General features: G+C 48.1%; 1 protein-coding gene across 2 annotated transcripts in view; it reads right to left on the bottom strand.

Annotated features, from left to right (window-relative positions):
- Positions 1 to 25,187, bottom strand: part of SUSD4 (sushi domain containing 4) — a gene marked incomplete at both ends in the record, with an annotated part of 130,567 nt that overhangs the window by 8,324 nt on the left and 97,056 nt on the right. For both annotated transcript variants that reach the window (XM_079727887.1, XM_079727888.1), the window contains one exon: positions 21,002 to 21,190. In XM_079727887.1, the coding sequence (XP_079584013.1) occupies positions 21,002 to 21,190 (189 nt within the window). The remainder of the gene's footprint in view (positions 1 to 21,001; positions 21,191 to 25,187) is intronic.

Here is a 25,187-nt window from a genome sequence, read left to right as displayed (position 1 = left end):
TCAGGCACTGCTGGAGATGCCCCGGGGCAGCGAGGCAACTGCCCTCACTCCCTCTGGACAAAGCCGGTGGGGAGCCAGCGGACCGGGGGGTGGTGCAGGAGAAGGTCCAGGACTGGGTCTGAGGTCCACGGGCCCAGAGCGTTCTCCAAGAATGGCGGCTGGCAGGTGACTGCGCCTCAGGTCCCACAGGTAGACACCGGTAGAGTCGGGACCGGAGCTCTGGCTTTCCGCCAGCCCAGGGCATCTCCCGACCCAGCAGATGCATGCCCTCCACAGAGCTGCCCAGGGCCACGGAGTTCCGTCACCCAATGCATTTCTAGTTCCACAAACTGGGGCTCCTGCCAAATCCACGCCCTCCAGGGTGTTCCATGAGCATCCCCAGTAGGTGATGAAGGCAGCAGGAAAGGAAAGGGAAGGGAACGACGAGAAGGAGGGAGACAGAAGAGGTACCAGCAGCACTGAGCTGGCCCTGGGACGCCGGCAGGGATTTGCAGCGAGGGCCCCTCCTTCCCCAAAGGCCCCTCTGTGAAGAGCACAGGGAAGGAAGTGTCCGGCTCCTGGCCCAGTGAGGGAGGCCACTGGGCTCTCAGAGCCACCTTCCTGGACCGAAGGAGGCCCTGCCTTCCAGAGTGAAGGGGAGGGTCGACGTCCACTGTGCGGCCAGCCTGACAGCAGTATCTGCCCCTCTGGTGGCCTCCAGGGCTTCCTGGCTCGTGTGGCCACAGGGGGTCCCCCGCCCTCTGTGCCTCCCATGAGCGCCCCCCAGCACTGCAGCGGCTCACGGGAGGCTGGACCTTTGCTGGGAGAGTAGGTTCTTTCCAAGGTCAAGAGCAGCAGGACTCTCCTCCTAGCTGCCCTCCAGACAAATCCCCAGGAGTTCCCACAGGATGAGAAAATCGCCAGAGCATTTTCAAGGCCCAGAAAACATCATGAGAGGTCGGAAGAAGCCCTGTAAATATATATATATGCAAGTTTGTTATGCCGACTAAAAATCGGCATTCTCCACCCGGTTCTACAAGAATGAAGTCACTAAGTCACTGCAGCCTCTGACCTTCAACACCCCGTGAAAGGAGTTCAGGTCGGAGATCAGGAATGAGGCACTCTGTGCGCTGGAACAAACTGGCAGAACAGGCCTTCAGACAGTTAGATATTTTCAGGAGATGATTTTATGAGCCCAATTTCTTGCATCTTCTCACATCTAGAAAAGCACTAAAACCATTAATGGAGACATCTGCTCCTTGTGACTGGTTGCAACCTTCTGCCAAGATGTGAGCTTGACTATATGTATCCCCGTCACCAAAATCACATGTACTGTCCTCCTCCCACCTCTTCGGAGCAGTTCCTCAGACCCATCTGAGAGCCTGTCTCCCAGGCTATAGTCTTCATTTGGCCCCAAATAAAACTTAACTCACAGCTCTCATGTTTGCAATTTTTTTCACTCGACAGTTTTCAGCAGCATTTTTCCTCACTTGGAGGATAAAGGACTGTTCATATCATTGCCTTAACCCTGAGGCAGGTGGTCCCTGATGTGCTAAGGAAGGCCTGGGCTGACCAGACCCTGCATCTGACAAAGGAGGGGGGCGGTACAGCATGTGCAGCCAGGCACGGGCATGGAGGGCCCCAAATTCATGTTCAAATCCCAGCTCTATACCGCTGAGTTGGGGGCAGGGTGTTAGGCAGCTTGTTTAACTTCTGGGGGGTTTAGCTTCCCCATCCGTGTAGTCAGGGCAACAATTCCTAACTCCTAGGGTTGTCGCGAGGATTAGAAAGTGTATGTAACGTACGTAACACAAAAGTCTGGAACGCAGTAGGCACTTAATAAATAACAGCGCTTCGTATTACGGGTGCCTGAACTTGCTGACTGCCCGTGCTGTACAATCAGAGTACGTGGATTGCACCAAGCTGGCCCCAAACATTCCTGGGGGGAATCTGGAAGCATCTCACTGGCAGGTTTTCTCAGAGGCCAGATAAAAACCACCCATGGTAGCGGCTTTGATTCTGAGACTGTCATAATCGGTTGCTAATAGAGATGCATTTGTCCCCTAAGTGGAAACATTTATCTTCACACTTTGCAGTGTTTCTAGTGATTGCACCTGGCCGGCCCTCAGCTTTGCTGCAAGGAAAACCCCCCATGCATCCTGGTAAGGGCAGAGGGTCAGGAGTGTTCTTTAAACTTGGAAGGAACAGACAATCAAAGTGTTAATTATAAATTTGGGAAGCTTATTTTATTTTTTTTTAATAACTCTCCTTTTTAAAAATTATTTATTTATTTATTTATGGCTGCATTGGGTCTTCGTTGCTGCACGTGGGCTTTCTCTAGTTGTGGCAAGCGGGGGCTACTCTTCGTTGTGGTGCGCGGGCTTCTCATTGCAGTGGCTTTTCTTGTTGTGGAGCACGGGCTTTAGGCGCATGGGCTTCAGTAGCTGTGGCTCGCGGGCTCTAGAGTGCAGGCTTAGTAGTTGTGGCACACGGGCTTAGTTGCCCCGCAGCATGTGGGATCTTCCTGGACCAGGGCTCGAACCCGTGTCCCCTGCATTGGCAGGCAGATTCCCAACCACTGCGCCACCAAGGAAGCCCTGCTCATTTCTTAATTCATTTACTTAACACATAGTTTTTGGACAACCACTGAAACTAGATAATGCATTGATCCCGCCCTCCTGGGGCTTACTAAAGACAGATGATAAGTAAACAAATGAATATTAATGCGTCTGGATGAGGCCTTTCCTCTCTCTGTTGAAAAACACCATCAACTCTCACACACAGGAGGTGGCCTGGGCGACCTGTCCCCACCTCCCGAGAGGCCTGGAAGGTGCCTGGGACCAAACGGAGCCGGATGTTCTTTTAGGCACAAGAAGATCCAAAATGTAAGCTGGTCCTGGCAGGGGATTAGAGAACCAGGGATGTAAAAGCTTTAAAAAGGCCAGACCACCTCACTTCCCCTGTGATCGAGACGGGCCAGAGGACAGTGGCTGTGTGCACCCCACACTGGAGAAACTGAGGATACCCCAGACGCCAGAGCAGACAAGGGCAGGGGCCCTGATCTAGGACAGGTGGTCAAGGGACATGTGGGGAGGAACATCCCAGGCAGAGAGGATGACGCACGTGAGGGCAAGCTGGAGGCGTGAAGGAGGGAGGGGGTGGTGGCCTTGTGTGACCACAGAGGGGAAGGGCTGCACACGGGAGGGTGCGGAGGCAGCCAGGGCAGTGTGTAGGCAGCTCCGTGGGCCCCGTGGCCGGAAGTTGAGATTTCACCCGCAGTGTCAGGGACACTGTAAAGAGCCGGTATAGACCTGTTTTCACAAGGAAGCTCTAGCTGCTCTGTGGAGGCTAGGAAGCAGGGACGGAGGTGGGGAGGCTGTCAGGTGGCTGCTGCCACAACCAGGTGAGAGAGGATGGTGTCTTGGACCAGGACAGTGGCAGTGACATGGTGAGTAGGAGAGGGATGGGACCTATTTAGAACTATCTGTTTCTACAATAGGATTTGCTGAGAGATGGAATTTGGGGGCCACGGGAAGAATCAAGGATGACCCCCAGATTCCTGCCGTTAGCACCCAGGCAGATGGTGATGCCATTCACCACATCAGGTGTTTGTTTGTTTGTTTGTTTTGTGGGAAGGGAGAGGTAGTGAGAGTCTGGGCTGCCAGTGAGACACTCATCCAAGTATCAATCAGGCAGCAGGAGAAAGTGCCTGGGGTCAGTAAAGAACTCAGGCATCGGGGAGTTCCCTGGTTGCCTAGTGGTCAGGATTCTGGGCTTTCACTGCCATAGCCCGGGTTCAATTCCTGTTCGGGGAACTGAGATCCTGCAAGCCACGCGGTGCAGCAAAAAAAAAAAAAAAAAAAAAAGAGAAAGAAAGAAAAAGAACTCAGCCATCATGAGACTAGAGATAAGACTGAAAACCATGAGACCGGGTGAACTCACCTAGGGAGACAGGGTAGGGAGAAAAGAGAAGGGGTCCCCATCCAAAGGCTGAGAAATCAGTTGAAAGAGTGAAAGAGACTGGCCGAGCAGACTGGGATGGACCAAGGAAGCTGAGACAGGAAACTGTTCCGAGCAGGGGGAAGTAGTTCCCAGCAAGCTGAGAATGACTGGAAATCACCGGTGACCTTGAGGCAAGCAATTTCAGAAGAGTGGTGAGTGGCCAGTAGAAGAGGGGCAGTGTGAGCTGAGGAGTGGGCGGGGTAGGACATGTAGACTCAGAGAGGTTTGCTAAAGGAAAGCAGCCAATGGGGCAGCTGGAGGCCCGGGGGATCCTGCCCACACCCCTGCCCCCCAGGAGCCCTGGACCTTGTTTATATGTCCTCTACAGGAGCAGACCAACATGGAGGACAAGGCTGGTGATGCTGGGTGGGAGAAGGAGTGCAAGGTCATTATGAAGGTGAAAGGAGCTGTGATCCTATGTACATCAGTGGACAGACTGGCCTTGGACAGGAGCAGCAGGAGGCCGGAGACGTGGGGGACTTGCCATCTGTAGGTTCGCACTCTCCGAAGGCAGTATGAGGCGGGGCCATTGCTCAGGGAGGAGGAGCTTAGAGCTGAGAATTTTACATCACTTACCACAGTCCTTCAGCCATTTATATATTTCATTATGTCCAGAAGAGGGAAACAAGGTCTAAAAATAGTCTGTGTGCTTCGTGAACATTCACAGAAATTATTTTGGCGGGGGAGAGAAGAATGTAAAACATTACCACCTCTAATTATTTTTTTAGTCCTTCTGAGCCATGAGCCCAGGTATTTGGATTGCGTGTTTCCATTCTTAGTCTTCCAAAGCTTCATGCGGCCCCCTGGGTGGTCCTCGTGTAGGAAGGAGCTGGCTCTTTAGTCTGTGTGCCCAGATCCACCCCACAGGGCTGGTGCTGGAGGCTGCTGGCTGCTCCCACGATCCCGTTCCCCTCTTCTTTCTGGGCACAGAGCTGTCTGCATTGCCCAGTGTCCCTTGTTCCTCTAAGTTCTGGTCAATGAAATGTGAGCAGAAGTGATAAATACTCCTCCAGACCCGATGCACGGAATTCTTCCAAGCTTCTAGAGTGAGACAACCTCCCAAGAGGACCTTAGAAGCTGCACCTTGAAAACAGCAGAGGCTCCATTGGCCCCTGATGGAGCACGGGGAGGTGGTGGGAAAGCCAGCAAGTCTGTGTCTCAAGTCCAAAGGCATCATCTCAATACCAGCAGCATGATATCCGAGCACCTCTCAGGAACCAAGAGCACGGGCGCTGCTCTGTACACATACAGAACCAGCCAAAACTCTGCCTTCAGGAGTTCTGCTGGCTCCTAATAATTAAACTGCCGCTGCCCCCACCGACTGTCCCCAGGCTGATCTGAGTTTGGGTAATGATTCCAGGAAGCTGCCTGGCACCCTCCATGCCAAAATCATAGCTGTTTCCAAGGCTACGTCCAAAACCTTGCTTTCAGCTCAGGGAAAATCAATAAACATTATACAGCACATAACATTTTCCATTTTTGTTTTGCTGTAACAACACGGAAGGCCAATAAACGTGTCCACCCAAGGAAGCAAATGATGACAAGGCTGGGCCTTTGCTTATTTCCAGGCCTGATGGAGCATGGTGTTGACTTGTTTGGAGATGTGCTGACAGATCAAATTTAAGATCAATATTACCCAGCAGCCCCGAGGGAGGGGCTCTGATCTGCTTTCCATCTTGGAGTCACCACATTAGGGTGTCCCTGAAGGAACATATGATGCATCTGATGACGACTGTGAAACTTCAGTGCAAAAAAAAAAAAAAGAAAAATACGGCTTCACATAAGAAATCCAAAGTGTGCGTAGTTTTGGAGACACAGTGAAGCCGCAGGGGACCACACAGGTGAGGGAGCAGGTGTAAAACTGTGATTTACTCTGACACGTGTTTCTGGATACCAATGAGGTGTCCTTCCTTCTTTGTAGTGACTCAAGCACCAGGGGCTAAGCCCGGTACAGCCTCACTCACCACGATGTGAAAATAAATCACAAGACATCTGTGGTGTCAAAGTGTTCAGATGCCCGTGAACATCTTCTCAAATAGGATTCCCACAGATGGAATGCCTGATGGTGATCGGGGCATCTTAATTTTTTGAAAGGGAGAGAAATCGGGGGCTCAAGATGAAAAAGGTGTGTGTCCCACAAGTTAACACAGAAAAGCCCACAGGGAAGGGAGCATTTAGAGGAGGTGTCTCCTGCCTTTCCCTGCAATCAGCAAACCCTTCCCCATGAGAGCATGCTGAATATAAAATGTTGCCGGTGTATTCCAGCAATTCTTAAGTTCCTTCTGCACAAACTGGAGCAAGGCACTACACTGATATTAATACATAACGCACTGATTTTCCAAACTTCAAATTTATCTCCCATAAATGTTTTCTTAAATTTCTTGTGCCTTCTCAATCTTATCTGTTAGCAAATCCTAGCAAATGAGGGGATAAATAATTGAGTACTAAGTTCATGATAATGGAAAGCAAGTGGTTATGCTTTATTCCTAGCTGAGTGTGAGTGCATGCGTGTATGTGCGTGTGTACACTTATGTGTATGGTCCCATACTGTACATAGAAAATACATAGCTCTGCTTTCTGCTAGCAAAAGTGCTTCTAAGGCTTACACAGTATTCCTTAGTGTTCTGCAAAAAAAAAAAAAAAAGAAAAGAAAAGAAAAAACTTGCTATTCTGTGAAAAGTACCATGCTTTTCTGACATCCGAATGTATTTGAAATCTACTGGCTTAGAAGTCATGGACAATGACAAAAGGAAAAAAGGGAAAAGTCAGCTAGAAGAGCAGGAAAGGAGAGAGTGTGAGAAAAGCCAGGAAGACATAACATCAGTGGATTAATGGAAGTTGCCTACAGGCAACTTTACATAGTGCAAAGAGCATTTTCTTGGGTTCAAATCTTGGCTCAAATACTTTGGAGCTATGTGACCTTGGGCACGTCATTTAACCTCTTTCTGAGGTAGTTTTAGTTTCCATCACCTGCAAAACAGGAATAGCAACACCCACACTGCAGAGATTTTATAAAAATTAGACATAATAGCTGTAAATCAAGCACAGTGTCTGACACAAAAATAGATGCCCGATAAACAGATAGCTATTATTAGTAACTATATTATGTATGTAGTAGCTATATTATGAGCCAGTGAGAGAACATGCAAGCAGAAAGGCCAATGACAACTTTGAACAAGCCCCTACCAGGAGAGCAGCATACACGCCACACACTGTTCCACTTCATCCTAACCACAGTTTTGCAGAGCAGATGTTGTTATGGCCTCATGTATACAGAGAAGGGAATCGAGCCTCAAGAAAGTGAAATTACTAGTCCAAGGTCAAATAAATAGAAGACCTAGGATTTGATCTTAAGTGAGGCTTACTCCGAAGCTATGCTCTCTCACTGAGCCTTGCTGTAGGGTTTTACGTGTGCACAGGCACAAGGAAGTGTAGGCCACCCAAGGACCAGATGTGACAGAATGGGTTTCTTGATCTGCTAAGATGTGGGCTGTGCACAGTGGGGTTAGAGTTTGGAAGAGCCTTGGAGCCTCTCGAGAGAGAAAAAAGGCAAGATGGGGGAACCCTGATGGACACAGAGCATTCCTGTTCCAGTTGTGGGCATCAGCAGGATGCTGTGGACAGGGCCAGAGGAGAGGCGAGCTTAAGACAGGGCTGTGGGTGGAGTCCAAGGATGCTGGCCAGCTGGGGTTTGGGAAGCTTTGAAGACGGTCCTTTAAACCTGACACAGGAGGTACAAGGAAGACACAAGAAGCATCTGCTTCTTCTCAAGCCAAGGCAAGGGGAGCATGTGGTGTGGGTAGCGTTGTGTTCCTCGCAAAGTTCTGTCGAAGTCTTAACCGCAGGTTACCCGTGAATATGACCTCACTTGGAAACTGGGTGTATTGCAGATGTAAAAGTTAAGATGAGGTCATGTTATAGTAGGGTGGGCCCTTGATCCAATATGATAGGTGTCCTTATAATAGGAGGAGAGACACACAGAAGGAAGACAGCCATGTGAAGACACAGACTCATAGGGAAAACACCACATGATGACAGAGGCAGAGACTGGAATGGTGTAGCTAGAAGCTAAGGAATGCCAAGGCCACCTCGAGAAGGAAGGTGAGTCTCCGAAGGAACATGGTCCTGTCAACACTTGGATTTTGGACTTCTAGCCTCCAGAACCATGAGAGAAGACATTCATTTTGTTTTAAGTCACCAGCCTGTGGTACTTTGTTCCAGCAGTGCTGGGAAACTAGTACAGCATGAGTCTATCCTTGGCCTGGGAGGAAGTGGCCAAGCGCTTGGGCCAGGTCCACAGGGAAGCAACCGGCTACAACAGGAGGGTTTCCTGGCTAATGTCAGAATGTCTCACTGAATAACCAGACACCAAGATTTCCTCAAAGTGAAGTTAAAAAAAGAATCGTTTTACATGAAAGTGGTTATTTCATGAGCTATGCTTTAGTGGATGGAGTGGAATAAAAGCAATGCAGGAGGACAGCATCCCAGGGCTGGAACCTTAAGAGCTCCTTGGGGAGATACCATTCTTCTCTTTGGGTAGTGACAGCAGAAACCATGTTGGGGAGCCTTATGCTTTGGGGACAGTAGAGTCACTCACAGTTAACTCCAAGGACCACAGTATCTTTGAAAAGGTCAAGTAGTATGGGAGAGTAAGGGTCCTCTTACACGCAATTTTAGTCATGGTTGTCTATAGCACTCTTAACTTCCTAGCTTCCTATAAATTTACTTTTCGTCCCAATTCAAAAAAATTTCCCTTGGAATAAGATACTTAGGGCATGAAAATACAGATTGATGTCGGCACAGTTGTTTGCCTGTGATCTCCTGAGCTAAGGACTAGTTTTAAAATCTGAAATCTATTGTAACTGGCTTCTTTAAAATTCCAGCTGTTTCCACCACCTTAATGCCTGGACCTGTTACCTCCCTTCCCATGAGTGGAAGAGACGGCGTTAGAAAACGCATTAGGTTCCCATCCATTGAAGAACAAACTGGCCAGCATGTGAGCAAAGTCCTAGACTTTTCAGCAGGAGCCCCAGGTACTGGAAGAGGAACGATCAGATGAAGGGCCACCTCCGCTAAGCGCTTTGACTTTACAGAAACCTGGGCACAATTTAGAGTCAGGCACCATCTTTTTGCAAAAACAAAACAACAAAAAAAATCCTCCTGTACAGAAAGAGAAAATGATTGCGAACACAGATATTATGTTATAGGTTCTAACAAAAAAAAAGAATGAAGCAAGACACCAAGATGGACACAGGTATGAATATTTTACCTGCCTATCATCCCCGACTTCTAATCACTTTAGGGAAAAAAGGGAACGCTGGTAACTGCTTGTGAAGAAAAGTAGGGTTGCAGGAATTCCCTGGCGGTCCAGTGGTTAGGACTTGGTGCTTTCACCGCTGAGGGTGCGGGTTCAATCCCTGGTCAGGGAACTAAGATTCCGAAAGCCAAGCAGCTCGGCCAAAAAAAAAAAAAAGAAAAGAAAAGAAAAGTGGGACTGGGGGTGGGAACTGGGGAGGAATGACCCCCAAACCACCCTGCCGAATACTTCCTGGTGACTCTCGGTCTGTAAAAGGCAGGGAGTGACTGAAGGGATTTATTACCTTCTGGGTTGCACCTGATTGCAAGAGGTTTTAGTACCATGAAATATAAGTCACCTAATTTTCCAGAGAGGAAAGAAGGAAATAAATCCTGCCTGGAGCAGGGATGGAGAAGATATTCTAGAGTTTAAGGAAAAACACCAAGATTTTCCCGTTTGTACAAGCCATCTATTTTCTGAGCACGATGAAGTCACCCTCTCGGCATAGCCAGTGGCTCAAACCACTGGCCGCAGCTTTGCAGTTGCTTAGCTGTGCGTTCCTTTCACTGACCTGATATTTAAACATCACAAAATAAAGACCTCTGCTTGCACGCCTGTGAGATTTTCAAAAATATGAGGGGACTACAAGGCAAAGCAGAAATATATTTTGGTGAGAACCATGAACGCGGTGGCTGAAAGGGATTGGTCCCCACATCCTTGTCCCCTCGAATCCAGCCTGGCTTGCAGAAAAGGGGTGAAAGATCTCAGATCTCTCTGCCATGGAAGGTTTGGAATTCAGACTAATTCAGAACACTGACCCCAGGAGAAGCTTGCGTGTAGGAGTCTCGTTTTATACGAGTGGCTTCCACTGCAGAAAATTTGCAGCATCCCTACTGACACAATCTGACACAGGGTTTCGACAGAGCCAGCATGAGGGGGCTTCCGATTTATTCCGTTTCCGAGGATTCAACCCCGCCCCTGTGCCTTGCAACCAGGAGACATTTCCATAAAAACATGAGTGACGGTGCCTGGCTTCAGATCCACTGTGTCCCCCTGGGGCCTGAATCTGCTCCAGGACAGGCTGCCTGCCCGGGTGAGAGCTGAGGGGTGGGGGCCTTGGGAGAAGTTGGGTCCGAGCCCATCTGGTGGGATCCCATCTCTGAACGTGACAGTACATTGGGCGGGGGGCGGTTAGCCAAGTCCCCCGTTGGTGTTCTCTTCTTCCCTTGATTTGGTGAGAGAAACCAGTACAGAACTCTGCCACCTCTGCTCGCCTTTGGTGGGAAAAGGAATCAGTTCTCTTCTTTGATGTCAATGTAAAATCTCTGCAATTAAATGAGGTTAAAAAAAAAAAAAAAAAAGATGATCCTAGGAGAGCTGGAGGGTTGATGGCTACATGTTTCCAAGGAGGTTAAAAGGAAAGCAAGGTGGTGGGCAGAGCTTGCTGAGGGGCTACGGCTGGCAGACAGCAGGCCTGGAGAGAGAGGATGAGGGGGAGTTCAGGGCCATCTATCAGATCAGGAGTCATACAATTCAAGAGAATAAGAGCCTATAATGTAGTAGCTGGGCAGCCTGAGAACTTGGTTCCACTTGAAAAATAGGAACAAGGTCTCTTGGTTTTCTTAGGATTTCTTAGTGTTTCTGGATTCAATATAGAAAAAAAAAAAAAGAAAAAAAAAGAAAAGAATCATGAGGCTTCTTCATGCCCCGGCACAATCTACTCTTGAATACAAGAGAGACGTGTGCCCAAGAAGAGGAAGTGCTACAGCGGCAATTACTTATTGTATAAAGAAAAGAGAGAGAGGAAACTTAAGCACAGTGATCCTTCAGAAATGCTGCTATGACACGCAGGCGGCTATTTTCTGGTAATCATTCTGCTGTAATGTATGAACAGTAAATGGAAATAGTATTAGAATAATTTTCTATTGCTTGTGAACGATAAATTAACAAGGTTGCTTGCTAGTTTGCATTTTCTTCTAATAAAAAACCCCTTGAGGGTCACAGGCAAGGTAGCTGTAATACAAACAGTGCCGGATACAGGAATTTTCATTGCCAGGAAACAGAACAGGAGAGGATGTGATGCCCCAACACATGTGCCAAGATGGCAGAAGACATTTTCAGTTCACAAAGCGACCTCCACGTTGCTTCAGACAGGGCTTCTCCCTAGCCAACGTCACTGACAACATGACAGGGGGACGACCTGAGATTTCCTCTTTTCCAGGCCCAGGGAACACATCTGTCTTCAGGGAACTGAAGAGTCTTTTGTTTTTGAGAATAAGATGGGGAAATCCCGTAAGGCTTTGACTGGTGGAAGTTGGGTGCCTAATGAGGGTTCGAAATTAGCCACCCGCTCACATACTTGAAGGCTGGGAGTCCGAGGAGATGGGGGAATTCTGCTGTGACCTGGCAAATCACTTCATTTCTCTGGTCTCAAGTTTCTCAGGAGGCGGAATTAGATGAATGATTTTCATACTTTACACTGGGAAGCTCTTTCTTCAAATAAATCTTAAGTGGGAACACGAGATGCAAGTATGTAAAACAGTGCCATGGGAGGGGGGGCGGAGGCAGCTGGAACAAAGCTACCTTGGACCCTGCTGGCTTCCTAGGGACCCCCGGGGTCTCAGAGCCTTGACGACAGGACAAAACCACCTGGCCAAGTATTTCCTAGCCTTGTATAATCCTCTTGCATTTGGAAGAGAAGGAAAGGGAAGGGTATAGGGTCAGATAAGCAGATAAAGAAGCCTTCTCTCCCTCTTCCCATATAGAGGCCCCACTGCTACACTGAGTAAACAAGAGAGAAAAAAAAGAACATTCACTGCTCCTCTCTTCATTGTCTGCCGACTCCATTTCATTTGGATTCAGCTGCTGGCAGGATCACGGGTGAGTGTGCAGGAAGCTTGAGAGCCCAGGAGAGACTGATGGAGACCCTGGTCCTGGCCAGCTGGTCTCCTCTGAATGCTGGGAGGCCTGGGTGGCTGTGGGTGACCAGTGGGTCGCTGCTATTGTCACTCCACTTTTGGTGAGCAGGACTTGAATTCCTCATAGCAATAGCTCCACAGCATTTAGTACATCTCTGGTTGGTACCAGAGTCTTAACTGGGAAGGAGGGAGAGAAGGAAGGAGGGAGAAAGGGAAGGAGGGAAGGAAGGAAGTGGGAGAAGGAAGGGAGGAAGGGAAAGTTCCCATGTTGTCCAACATTATATGCAAACATTATGGGCCAAATCATACAGTGTATCGTCCTCTCCCCTCTAAAATCTCTTACATGAAAAAAATCCAGGTTATAGGGAACATCAGCAGAGAAAAAAGCGGCCCACCGGCAGCTGAGCAGATCATTCAGAAGGCAGGGACCTGGCCTCTCTCGCAGGCGCCAGCAGGGGCAGGAGAAGAAGCACAGCTGGGGAGTCGGGTCAGGGCTGGATCTTTTGAATCTTTTGAATCCTGGCTCTGCAATTTACTCCCCGAGGCCATGTTACCAGCCTGCTGACTGTCAGTGAAGAGGGGCGTAAGAATACCTGGAGTTGTTTTAAAGCTAAAAAAAAGGCAAGTGAAGTGCCCGGTGCCAAGATGACCCCCCAACAAACATCTATTTCCTCTCCCTGCCAGTTGCCTACTGGTGATGAAGGCTCATGGGTTGACTGAATACAAGCCCCCGGGAAACTGTCAGCAGTCGTCCAGGGGAGAAACTCTCCCTTTGCTTTGCTCCCAGAGCCAGCGGAGGACAGGATGGCCTCTGTGGATCGGTGTGTTCTGGTTCAGAGCAGAGTCAGGGAATGTGGTGGCTAGGAAAGAGCCTCAGAAATCAGCTCTGGCCACTCACTCCCTTCCCATCCAACGAAGTGGACTCCCTGCAAGCAGCAGAGCTAGGGTTAGAGCCCAGGCCCTAATCTCCAGCAGGTACTTTGGGTCCTGGGAGCGCCTGGAAGAGCAGGGCGGGTAGAAAAGTGTGGGCTCAGGGGGCCCCTGCTGCACCGCTTGTGAGCAGGGTGACCTTGGAAAAGGGGGGAGACTCTGTGAGCCTCAGTTTCCTCATCTGCCGTTGGCACCACACTTAGTTCTCAGGACGCTTATTAGGATGAGAGATCATGGGCTAAAGGTGCCTGCACAGGGCCTGGCATGGAGCAGACATCCACCAACAGGCAAAGGAGTCAAAGGAGGCTTTAGTTACAAGAGCTACACATTGATGAGTACATATACCACGTGCCAGGGGAATGCAGGGAGGAACCAGGTGCTCTCTACCTTGGAGTTGCTCCTAAGAAGATAAACTTCTCATCTGCCTCTCCCTGTTCAAGAATGTAAGTGAGGAAGGCAGAGAAGATGAGTGGCCTGGGCCCCCCCTCCCCGTAGAGGCAGTCCGGTGGTGCCAGAGCCGGGGTACAGGGGTGGGAACCCTGCTGGCACTTCCAGGCCCCGAGACCTCGCACAAATCCACTCATCTCCAGCACTGCTGATTCATTTCTGCAAAGGGAGTGCCAGGGTGCAGTGCGTAGGGTGGGGGAAAGGTAAACCAGGTGATGTCTAAGGCTTTCTAAGCTCTGAATTCTATGATCAATGGTCCCTAAGCAGCACCCATAAATCCCGCTGCGACTTGGTTCTGTCATTTCCCTTGACTGACTTAAGATCCAATGCATTAGTTTCCAGCTAATTAAGAGGTCCAGTTGGCCAATCTGTGGTCGAGGATGGCTGGGCAGGAAGGCGCGAGAGACCTGACTGTCCTTTGCTTGTCTGGTGAGACGTGCCAGCAGGAGGGACACAGCTCCACGGGAGCACGTCTGACTCTGGTTTAGGGGATGACACTGCGACACGTGACCTCACCATGGACAATAATTTACAGCAACCTTCCTCGGACCAGGCCTGGACTCCTTTCTGTGCTTCGTGTTTTCCTTTTGTAAAATGGGAACCACCTTGGCACAGGGTGGGCTAGGATTGTTCCTTTGAGTGTTATCTGCCGAGGATAAGACGCAGGGCAGGTCTTTTCTGAGGAGGCCAGGTTCTTCCTCTCTCTTTCTTGTTCCTACACAGGATTCAGTTAAAGTCCCGAGAGGCGCTTCTGCACGAAGGCAGGGCCCCTGGAGAGAGATCCCTGGCGGCGCCTTTGCCTCCAGGCACCTCTTGTACCAGAAACGAGTTTTGACTAGGGAACAAAGCACGCTGAAAAGGCCGCTCAGGAGCTGGGAACCCACCCTGTCCAAACTGGCTTTGAGTTGCGATCCCAAATTGGAACCTTTCAAGTAATTTCACATTTGACCAAACAGGGTTTTTCAGTTTCTTATTTTTCCTTCTTTTCTTATATAAGGATACAGACCTAAAAGGACCCCTGGGCACTCGTAGGTTCTTAGGAAATCTTGCTACTGCCTTTCCTTGTAATTGCATCTGAAACTGATTAAGCTTCCATCTCTGATGTGTGAGCAGTGAAATGGATGGGAAGGGGCCGCGTGGCTGGGAATTACTTTAGGCATTCTGAGTTTGGGGACTGGTTGGATTTAAAAACAAAACGTCTTGGATATTCAGCTTCTAATGAGGTCAGGTTTGCTTGTTCCTGGGAGAAATGCCAGCCATGATGCTGAGAAAGTCTGTTGAAAGGTCAGCCTTGGGGAAGCCCCTGCCTAAGTCACGGCAAATGAAACCGTAGGCCCCTACGGTTCCTGGAGCGATTTGTTTCTCTGTTTGGGAAAAGCAAACACACAAGCACGACAAACTCTCCTGGGCCCCGGGGTCCATGCTCATGGCCCTCCTGGGAAGCCCGTGTCCCCACTGCCTTCAGAGTGGAGCCCAGGCACCACGTGGCAGACAATCCAACACAGCAAAAAGTGGTTCACCCTCCCCAGTTCCTTCCAAACCATAGAGACCCCCTTGGGAACCCCTTCCAGGCGGCCTCAGAGTAGGTAACCATCTTCTCTACCACCAAAGGCCCTGAAAACTTGGAAAGGGAATATTCGGAACTGAGCCCCAGCTGTGTAGAGTGAACTTTCAGAACTGCACATGGGGTGGGTGAGCCCAGCGGGCAGAGACCTCATGTCACTAGTTTGCCTCTGTATCCTCTGTGACTTGCAAAATACTTGGCGAACATACGAACATAAAAATTTTTACTGAACGCATACATGAATCTCACAGGCATTTATTTAAAATAGCATATTCCACTGATGTGGGTTTCTTTCTTTTCAAACTCTCATCTCACTAAATGTTTGACTGGTCCTTTCTAGATCTGATCCCATTTTTTGCCCCAGAGGCTATTCAAAGAAGGACTTTTGGTTAAAGGATCCAGCCCTCTAATTTAATGGTTGGGAAACAGAGGAATCTTTAAGTGGGGAGGTCACAACCAGGGACTAAAAACTCCCAAGTTTGGGCGTCAACCATCTGTCCTCCCAGCCCTTGCTACCTGCCTCAAAGATGCAGTCATGTGAACTCTGCTGTCGTTAACCTGCTCCCAGGAATTCCTGTCAACAGATGCCCAGCACCTGTGTTACTACTTCCAGGACATTTGAAAACTTGAATGTGAACGGAGTGTTCCGATACTTAAGGCTTTTGGATGGTTCTTCCCCATGCAGACAAAGAGCCCTTTTCTGCAGCCACCTGCAGCCAGCATCCCTTGCAGCCCTAACATCACAGGGTCTATGGGATTCTGGGGAGTTAGTACCATTTCCTAGACATGTGTCTTTGCAGCCTTGCCTGTAACCGTCTGTTGCATGCTTGGTTCGTTTGCTTATTTCTATGCCCCTCCATATCCTCCTATACCCCACCTTCAAACCATTGGGCCGGCACTCCTCACACACACTAAGGCATGTTGCCTTGGCTACTGAGCTCTACAGAGCTTCAAAATGCACAGTCCTTCCAAATGAGTAAGATGTTTAGACCCTTTCTCTTTTCCCAAAGCCCAAGCAGAGACAAAAAACACACTTCTGTTTGGCCTTCAGGGAAAAGAAGCAAAAACTCATAGATCCCCAGACAGAAATTTTCATTTTACAATTGCGATACCACCTACCAGAACTTTCCTTTCCCTCTTTCCAAATGCAGAAGCACGCACATGCCCTTTGGTTAAGGTAGCTGTGGGCATACGCGGTGCAGTCTGTGATGACGCCAGTCTCTAGGTAACGGGATTTGTCATCTTGTTCTCCCCATTAGACTGTAAGGTCTTCAAAGTAAAGAATGAGGTCCTTTTCTTTCTCTCTAATTCCCCAGAGCCCAATTCGGTGTTGCTCTGTGCCTACCAGGTGCCCAATAAGCACTGCTGACAATGTAAGCAAGAGTTCTTAGCATTTACAAATGAGAAAATGCCCACATGCACTGTCAAAGGTTTTTGTTTTTGTTTTTTTTAAAGGCTTCTTGGATTCAATGCGTGCGTGTGTGTGTGTGTGTGTCTGTGTGTGTATGAAAGAGAGAGAAATGCAAGCCTCAGAGATGAAGACGACCTGAGAATGGAAAACATGAAGACACACAGAGATAAAGAAAAGCACGCAGACCCACAGCGAGAAAGACCAGCACATAGAAACCCATGGGGCTCCTTCCAGGCTCAAATTTATATATTCATGTATTTTAAAATGACGTAGCCAACACTGTGGTCCAAGATTTTGTGATTTCAGGTGTTTTACCCCACACAACCCGGCTGTGGGAAAACAGACAGAAGACGGGTGCCATACCACTCAATAAGCCAGGTGCCACAGCCCCAGGCCTTTGAAACACGTCACCCACACCTTCCTACTGGGCCTGGGAATTCTTGCACCTTTGGTGAGGCTGCGAGTTTTTCCTTCCAAATTATAAAGTCCTTCGTGAAGCCAGGCCTCAGTTATGGGATTGTTGACACTGAGTGTGACAGCTGCCACTCAACACTGGTGCCAGCAAAGCCTGCTCCATGCCACTAGGGAGAGGAGACACCATGCAGTGGAAGAAGCCATGGCCACACAGGGTTGGCAGTGTGGACAAGTCACGCCACCCTTCAAGGTGTCAGTCGCCCGGTCTGCGAGAGGAGACACAATCCCTGCGCAGCCCGGTGGCTGAAGTGAGGCTCTGCTGTAACGGGGTGACTCATGGGCACGTGCCGGGCAGCGTGGAGTGCTCTCTGCCACCCGGACTCACGGCCCCCTGCAGCTGGGACTTCTACAGGGAGGAGAATTGGACTAGAAGAACAAATCCCTTCCTGTGTGATAACTGTTTTAAATTTTTTGACGCTTTAAAAAAATGGCTATAAAAATATCAAATTGTAAAGGAATCAGAACAAATTAGATAACGCATAATTACATAATGCACCTTAGTGATGAGGATCATGAGCTTTCAAGTGGCAAAGACCCTTGTTCTAGTCCCCACTCCCCCACTTACTAACTGTGTGACCTTGGGTGAGTTACTGAATCTTTAGAAACCTGGGCTTGCTCAGCAGTAACATGGGATTAAAAATAGTACTTGTCTGGGACTTCCCTGGTGATCCAGTGGCTAAGATTCCGCGCTCCCAATGCAGTGGGCCCGGGTTTGATCCCTGGTCAGGGAACTAGATCCCACATGCCGCAACTAAGAGTTCGCATGCCACAACTGAAAAAAAAAGATCCCGTGTGCCGCAACTAAGACCCGGTGCAGCCAAATAAACATGAAAAGAAATAGTACTTGTCTCACAAAGGCAATGGGAGGACTAAGTGAGATACTCTGTCAAACATTCTGATACACAGTAAGCTCTCAAGATTACTGGCAATCATTATTATTGTTCAGTACTTCCTCCCATTATCTGGGATTCATCTTGTACAAACACAGTTAAAAGTATGCAAGTAACCAAAATCTCTTCTGAACAACCAAAACGATGTTGCAATGTAAATGCATAAAAGCCTGGGTATTTTGTTCACACAGCCATGGCCAGATTCTCATTTAGTGTGACTCTGTACACAAGTCTAAGAGCACTAATAATGATGGACACTTGATCGACCACCTACTGTGCACCCGGCACTTCACTAAATGTGTTACATTTGTTATCACACTGGACCCTCACAGTCCCACAGGTACAATCATCTCCCGCATTCTACAGATGAGGAAGTAGAGGCTGCTAGACGCTAAGTGACTTGCCCCAGGTCACACTGATTAAGTAGGAGCCTCAGGATGTGAACTCAGCCAGTCTGATGCCAACCCACACTCTAATCAATACCCTACAGCGCCTCCATGACCATCCTGGTGATCCCATCTCCAGGCTTGTGGCAGGTTAGAAAAAAGAGCTCGAGGGGTGGAGGGAACTGAAGTGACAGGTACAGTGACACGTGATGGATTGACGGATTAACAGGGAGACAGGAAAGGGAAGGGGATAAAAAGCTCACAGAGAAAGGCTTCCATGGCACAGCTGTCCAGACCCAGTCATATCAGGGGTCAGAATGCCCTAATATATATTCAAAGCCCCCGAGAGCGTCATGATCCCACAGCACAGTGTGATAATTTTCACTCTGCTATCAAGAAAAATCAAATTGTGTGCTCAGGACGACAGAAAAAAAAATGAGGGGATGGGGGACCATGGGTGATATATTAAAGGGGTGGGTAGATTCCCTCGGGACAGCGCATCTACGTTGAATACCCTTTGACAATTTGCATAAATAAGGCACCGCCTTTGAAAAAGATGATACACTATTCAAGTAAGAGTTAAGGAAATACCAACACCCAGGTGTCATCTGGACACTTTTTGTTCGTGGATCCTTACCTTTTATTTTAACCCAGCTTCTATCAAGTCTTGAGACAAAAAAACCCTTTAGTCCTCTCTGTCTCTCTCAGTTTAGAATCATGTCTTTGGTGCCTTTAGCCAGGGTAGCATTTAAGGGTCTCACAAACTAATTGCATCAGGTAAATGAAAGGAACATGTATTGAAAATAAGGATGTAAAGATTATTTTTTTTTAAATGGAGGAAAAAAGGTATTAGGTGGCGTTCTTGTCACAGGCAGCTGTCACCTGGACTTTTAGCATCCCCTTCGGGCAAAAGCCAGGCTGGCAGAGAAAAAGGGACTTGTGTTAAATCACGAGACTCATTTCCAATCAGAAGCCAGTCACGGCTTCCTGTTCATAACCTTAGCTCACTGCCCCTTAAAGTGAGATTTTGTTTTATGCCTATTCACATTATATTCCCTAAGCTCCAGAAAAACCGCTTTCAAAGTCTCAAAATGAAGCTTAGAACATGATGGCTTGAAAGGTGTTTGAACTGAATTTGAAAAGATTTGAAAATAGCATTTAAAATTGATATAATTGTAACATGATACCTGTTACAGGTCCTCTAGTTCTGCTTATCTGAGCAGGGAGAAACCTCCAGGAACCAGAAAAGCCCCCATTCACCAGCAGCCCACACTCACCACGCTGGCCAGGGGTGTCCAGATGGCAGAAAAGCTGTTCCCAGTGGAAACAGAGGGGATACCCTGATCCCTCTGGGCTAGGGTTGCCAGATGTGGCAAATGAAAATACAGGACCCTCAGTTATAGCTGAAGTTCGGATAAGCAAAGAATACTTGTTGACCATGAGTAAGTCCCATCCAATAGCTAGGACATGTTCACTTTAAAACATTATTTGCTATTTATCTGAGATTCAGATTTAACTGGGTGTCCTGTATTTTCTCTCCCTCTACTGTGGGCTCTGATCCCCTAGGAGATTTAGGATGGGTGGGAAGTAGGGGCGAGTGGGGGTTCCGCTTACCAGCCTAGAAGAGCACCACGGACGGCCCCGGCTGGCGTTCTCTCTCCTTCAAGCACCAGGCTCCCCTCTCTTCCACCCCTTCCTCCTTTCTCTCTCAGGAGGCTCCATGGCTCCAGCCAATCCAGGGTCTTCCTTAGGAGACACCTCTGATCTCTCTGGCTGTCACCCCCCATAACACACCTCCTAACCTGACCTCGTCCCACACTGAGGTGCATGCGTGGAGGCAGACGGTGCTTGCAAGAACTTGTTTGTTTCTACGTTCTACTGTGTCTGGATTTGTTTCCCAAGAAAAGCTGCAGATGGGCTTGCGTGGGCTCTTGATTGGAGATTTCCTTTCATTTTTTTCTTTCCCCGTATAGACGCCCCCTCCCGTCCACTGTATTCAGATGCCAAGAAGTAAATCGGTGTTTGTTCCCTGCGATCATAATTTCAAGACCTGAATTAAATAAGTGAGGGCTGAGCCAGCATGCCCAGCTTGCCTAGGAGAAGTTTCTATAGACTCTATAGACACTGGGCTGATGCCAGCAGTGGATGCTCTGACCACCTCCCACCCCGACCATTTCATACTACTGATTAGTGGTCTTTAGTGAACCACACTCAGAAATAATCACATATATTTAACAAAAACAAGGAGGAAAGATCTCTTGGTTTCAGGCTTCCAAGAGTGTGCTTGCAGCAAAACATTTAGAGCCAAGCCATAAAATGAATAGAAATAGGAGGAAACACTGACACAACAATAAAACGAGGGGTGAGACTAATGATGCCATAATACAATCTGTTTTCATTTGGTGCAGAGAAAATTAATTTTTGAAGACATTTCATTTAACTTTGCAATATTTTGCAGTGTAACCTTTGACGCTTGAAACTTTTCTCTTTCATCCCCTTTAAGCCTGAGAATGGGGGAAGCCAGTTTTATGTCTGTCTGTAAGTATTGCTTCATGGCAGATGATCAGGCTTGCTGCCTCTGCAAGCAATGTGGACCCAGGGAACAGAAGTTATTGCTGACCATAATTCTCAGCTCTTTACCTCCTATTGAAACATCCACTTTAATAAGCCAAAATTCAACTTCCAAAAGAATAAGATGTGATACCTTCCAGAGCAAGGCACCGGGGTGGGCTGGACGACCAGATAAGGTTGTGTAAGCACTCAAGATACTCCGACCCCTCGAGTTTGAATCCAGGAAAGCAGTGATAGGAGATCACAGTTCCCACTGGGAAGGAGGTCTGGAACTCGGAGATGTTCACATAGCCATTAGAAGAGGCTAGCGGTCTCAGGCAGCCTGCAACGTGGGAAAGAAAAAGGGAAGTGTCTCACGTGGTCATCTTTGTACACCTGAAAGACAAAGCACTATATGTCTTTCGGTTTCCCCCGCTGTAAACGTGGCAGGGCCTCCGAGGACTGCACACCTTGGTCTTAAATGCTCAGACTCCCTTATCTATGTACCTATTCTATTTCTAAAGCAGGTATTTGCTTTTATAGTTGCAAGTGGCATCGAGAGGGTCAGACGAGTAGGGAAGTAGTTACGGGAGGTGGAGCTGAGGATCGGGACACCCCTAGCCGCTGGCTCCAGCCCTGACTGCATGTTAGAATCACTTGAGGAAAGTTTTTAATTAACTTATTTTTCATTGAAGTATAGTTGATTTACAATGGTGTGCTAATTTCTGCTGTACAGCAAAGTGATTCAGTTATACATATATATACATACATTCTTTTTTAGATTCTTTTCCATTATGGTTTATCACAGGATACTGAATATAGTTCCCGGGGTGATACAGTAGGACCTTGTTGTTTATCCATCCTGTATATAAAAGCTTCCATCTGCTAATCCCAACCTCCCACTCCATCCCTCCCCCAACCCCTCCCCCTTGGCAACCACAAGTCTGTTCTCTATGTCCGTTTCTGTTTCATAGATAGGTTCATTTGTGTCATATTTTAGATTTCACATATAAGTGATATAATACGGTATCTGTCTTTCTCTGTCTGACTTACTTCATTTAGTATGATAATCTCTAGTTGCATCCATGTTGCTGCGAATGGCATTATTTCGTTCTTTTTTATGGCTGAGTAATATTCCATTGTATATATGTACCACATCTTCTTTATCCATTCACCTGTTGTTGGACATTTAGGTTGTTTCTATGTCTTGGCTATTGTAAACAGTGCTGCTATGAACATTGGGGTGCATGGATCTTTTTGAATTAAAGTTTTATCCAGATAGATGCATGGGGGGGACTGCTAGGTCATATGTTAATTCTATTTTTAGTTTTTTGAGGAACCTCCATACTGTTTTCCACAGTGGCCCCACCTACTTGCCTTCCCACCAACAGTGTAAGAGGGTTCCCTTTTCACCTGAGGAAATTTTTAAAAACACTAATGCCCAGACCTGTGCCCGGGTAGGTATCCAGCCTGGACACCCCTATTTTTTTTAAAGCTCTCCACATAATCTTAAAGTGCCATCAGGGCTGAGAACCACTGAGGTGCCACAGAGGGAAGAGAGACTATTTCCTGTTTCAGCAGTGGTGGTGGGCAGCTTGAGAAGGTTAGGATGCAAACTGGGCTCCACGGCAGCAGATAATGGAACAGACACCTGTCTGATGTAGTGCAATGAAAGTTTTGAAAATCCCATTGTGTTTTAGGTGAAACAGGAAAGGAACATGTAATGCAGTGGTTCTCAAACTTGAGAATAACCCAGAGAGGGCTTGTAGGACAGACTGCTGGTCCACACAGCCAGAGCTTCTGGTTCAGTGGGTCCGTGCGCAGCTCAAGGATTTGCACTGCTACAGGTTTCTGGGTGCTGTTGCCGTGGCACCAGGCTTTGAGCAGACGTGCTGTAGAGAGTCTGTGCACCATGCACAGAATTCTGTGTGCCATCTGAGTGAACATGAGGCCTGGATCCCTTACTTCTGTAAAACAGTAGCTGCCTTTTGTCCTGAAGCCTGTGCAGCCCAGTGGAACATTCCCAGTGGCACAGCAGCCCACTTGGTGTGGCATCTGCTGTGATTAGTGAATTTCTTATTGGCTTCAGCAGCTTCACTGAAGGGAATAATGACCCTGCAGAGCTGTGCTCTTCCCGGGGAGAACTAATTGTGTGTGAAGTAAATAATGGATAATGGAAAAACCTACTTTCCCTTCCAATCACCAAGCACAAACTATATCACGCAGGCACTGCAGCAGATGACGGAACTCCTCTCTTAAGATGACTTTGTGACACATTACAATACAAGCGTCGAAGAGCTGCGTATTCAGCGAACTGCTCGGGTCGGCGCCTTAGACTGTGGTGTCTGTGTCTGTATCAGAGCAGACACAGACACCGCAGTGAGGGGTGCAGAATGTAGGAGGCATTCACTCTGGGACCGTCAAGGGTCAACCTGCACTGCTGCATCCTGGTGTCCTGGAGCCCCGCAGACCCCACAGACCTCAAAGATCCCTGCCCAGAACAAGCCACACTCAGGATGGACCAGATCAGAAACGCATGGTGCCCAGCCATCCTTTTGGGCAGTCCCAACGGTCTTAAAGGATTTTTTTCTTTTCGGAGCTGAAAACTGACACTGTTCATGGCAAAAGTGAAATGTGTGAAGGGAGTTTGGCAATCAGGCATAAACAGAATCAATAATTGAGGAAAAAAAAAAAGATAAGCAAATCAACACCAACAAGGGAATGTGTTAGAACCCTGAGCAGGGTTCCAATGTGTGGGCACACGGGACTGTGCCCCTGCCTCCTTCTGGGAAGGAGTGTGGTTCTAAGCTACCCATGTGGATAAACTGCATCCCCTAAGTAAAAAACTAACTCTGACCCACAGGGAGCAGGAAGCATCGGCACATGGATCTCTAAAACACAAATTTCCGGAGAAAAAACGGCCTTGGAACGGTTCCCACCTCCGACCCCAAAAGGAGATGAAAGGGGTTGGAACACGTGCAGCCAATCAGAGAAGGAAAGCTATGCCCACTCTTGGTTGGAGAACAGCCTGTCCTAAAAATACAGTAGAAAACTGGCTTCGACTCAATAGTTGACTGTGATTTCTATTTGCACTTCGAGATAATAGAGAGACGGTTCCTCAGGCTGTAGCCCCTGGATCTACAGGTGCAAATAAAAATTACAGGATGAAATGTCACTCGAAGGGCCAATTATATAGCCCCCGGGGGCTCGAGAGGTGTCAGGCTGTCTAAAGCAACCCTGCTGTGCCCACGCGGGTGGACGGCAAGGTGCAGGGGCTGGAGGGGGGTATCAGGGCCCAGACCAGGGGCACCTCCTCTGTGGGGACCGAGGGCTCTGAGGAGGGCTGAAGGTGGGCTGTGGGCTGTATTGCTGTTTGAGGAAGCACACCTTCCAAGAGCGGCCGGGCAGCTCTTTTGTTGCTGCAAAAAAACATCGAAGCTGTGTTATGACTGAGATTTAGTAAGGGGTGCTAGAGGGGAGGGGCAAGAGAGCACAGACAGAGCAAGAGGCAAGCCTGCACCTGAACTCGTGACAATGACACCCCAAGATGTCTGTCACCATAGGGCATTTGAAAAAAATCACTGGGATAGAAAGAACTCCTAAAGAAGCAGACTGTACTGAAGGGATGTAAAAGGAAATTGAAAGGGCGGGAGAACCGAAAGACAAGTGGAAAAGATGAAGGCGAGAAGGGGTTGGAGTCTGAAATCATTTTCTTGGCCGTTCCTCGGATAGGGCCGCAGGACTGGAACGAATCCATGGTTAATAAAGTTCATTTGGATAAACAGCCCCACCTAAAAGCCGGCTGCTGATTCTGTGGAGAGTCTCTAAGAGTATAAATAAATCACGTGTCTCCTTTAAGAATGTAACACATAACACGCTAAACAACCCCGAAGCTTCTGGGGAGAACTGCAGGAGGGTGAGGACCTGGGCTGCCTCTGTCCTCCTAATCCTGAAGCCTTTGTTTCTTCAAGGGGCCGTGACTCTTAAACTCTCACATAAGGAAATGATTTATTTCCAGCTATGGGGTGCACAAAGCAATGTCTGCCCGTCATGATTTCCAAGCAGAAAGTTGACATCCGTCTCAACTTTAACATGCCAGTGCTTTTGGTGTAAATAAGATTGCTAGCCTTCTCCCTTGGATTATGAATTATGCATGGGTTTCTTAGTCCTTTGGTCCAAGTCACATGTCAAAAAATAAAATCAGAATTAATGGGAACTTGAGGGCTTATTTTCACAAACAGGGGGCCCTCTGTGTCGGCCCAAGCAAATTTAAAAAACGCAAGAGGATAAATATTCATCGTATGGTTTGGATGAAATTTGAATTTGATTATTTTTCTGCT

Source organism: Hyperoodon ampullatus (assembly GCF_949752795.1).
Source record: "Hyperoodon ampullatus genome assembly, chromosome: 2".
NCBI classification, from domain to species: Eukaryota; Metazoa; Chordata; class Mammalia; order Artiodactyla; family Ziphiidae; genus Hyperoodon; species Hyperoodon ampullatus.
This window is presented reverse-complemented; position numbering and strand designations above follow the sequence as displayed.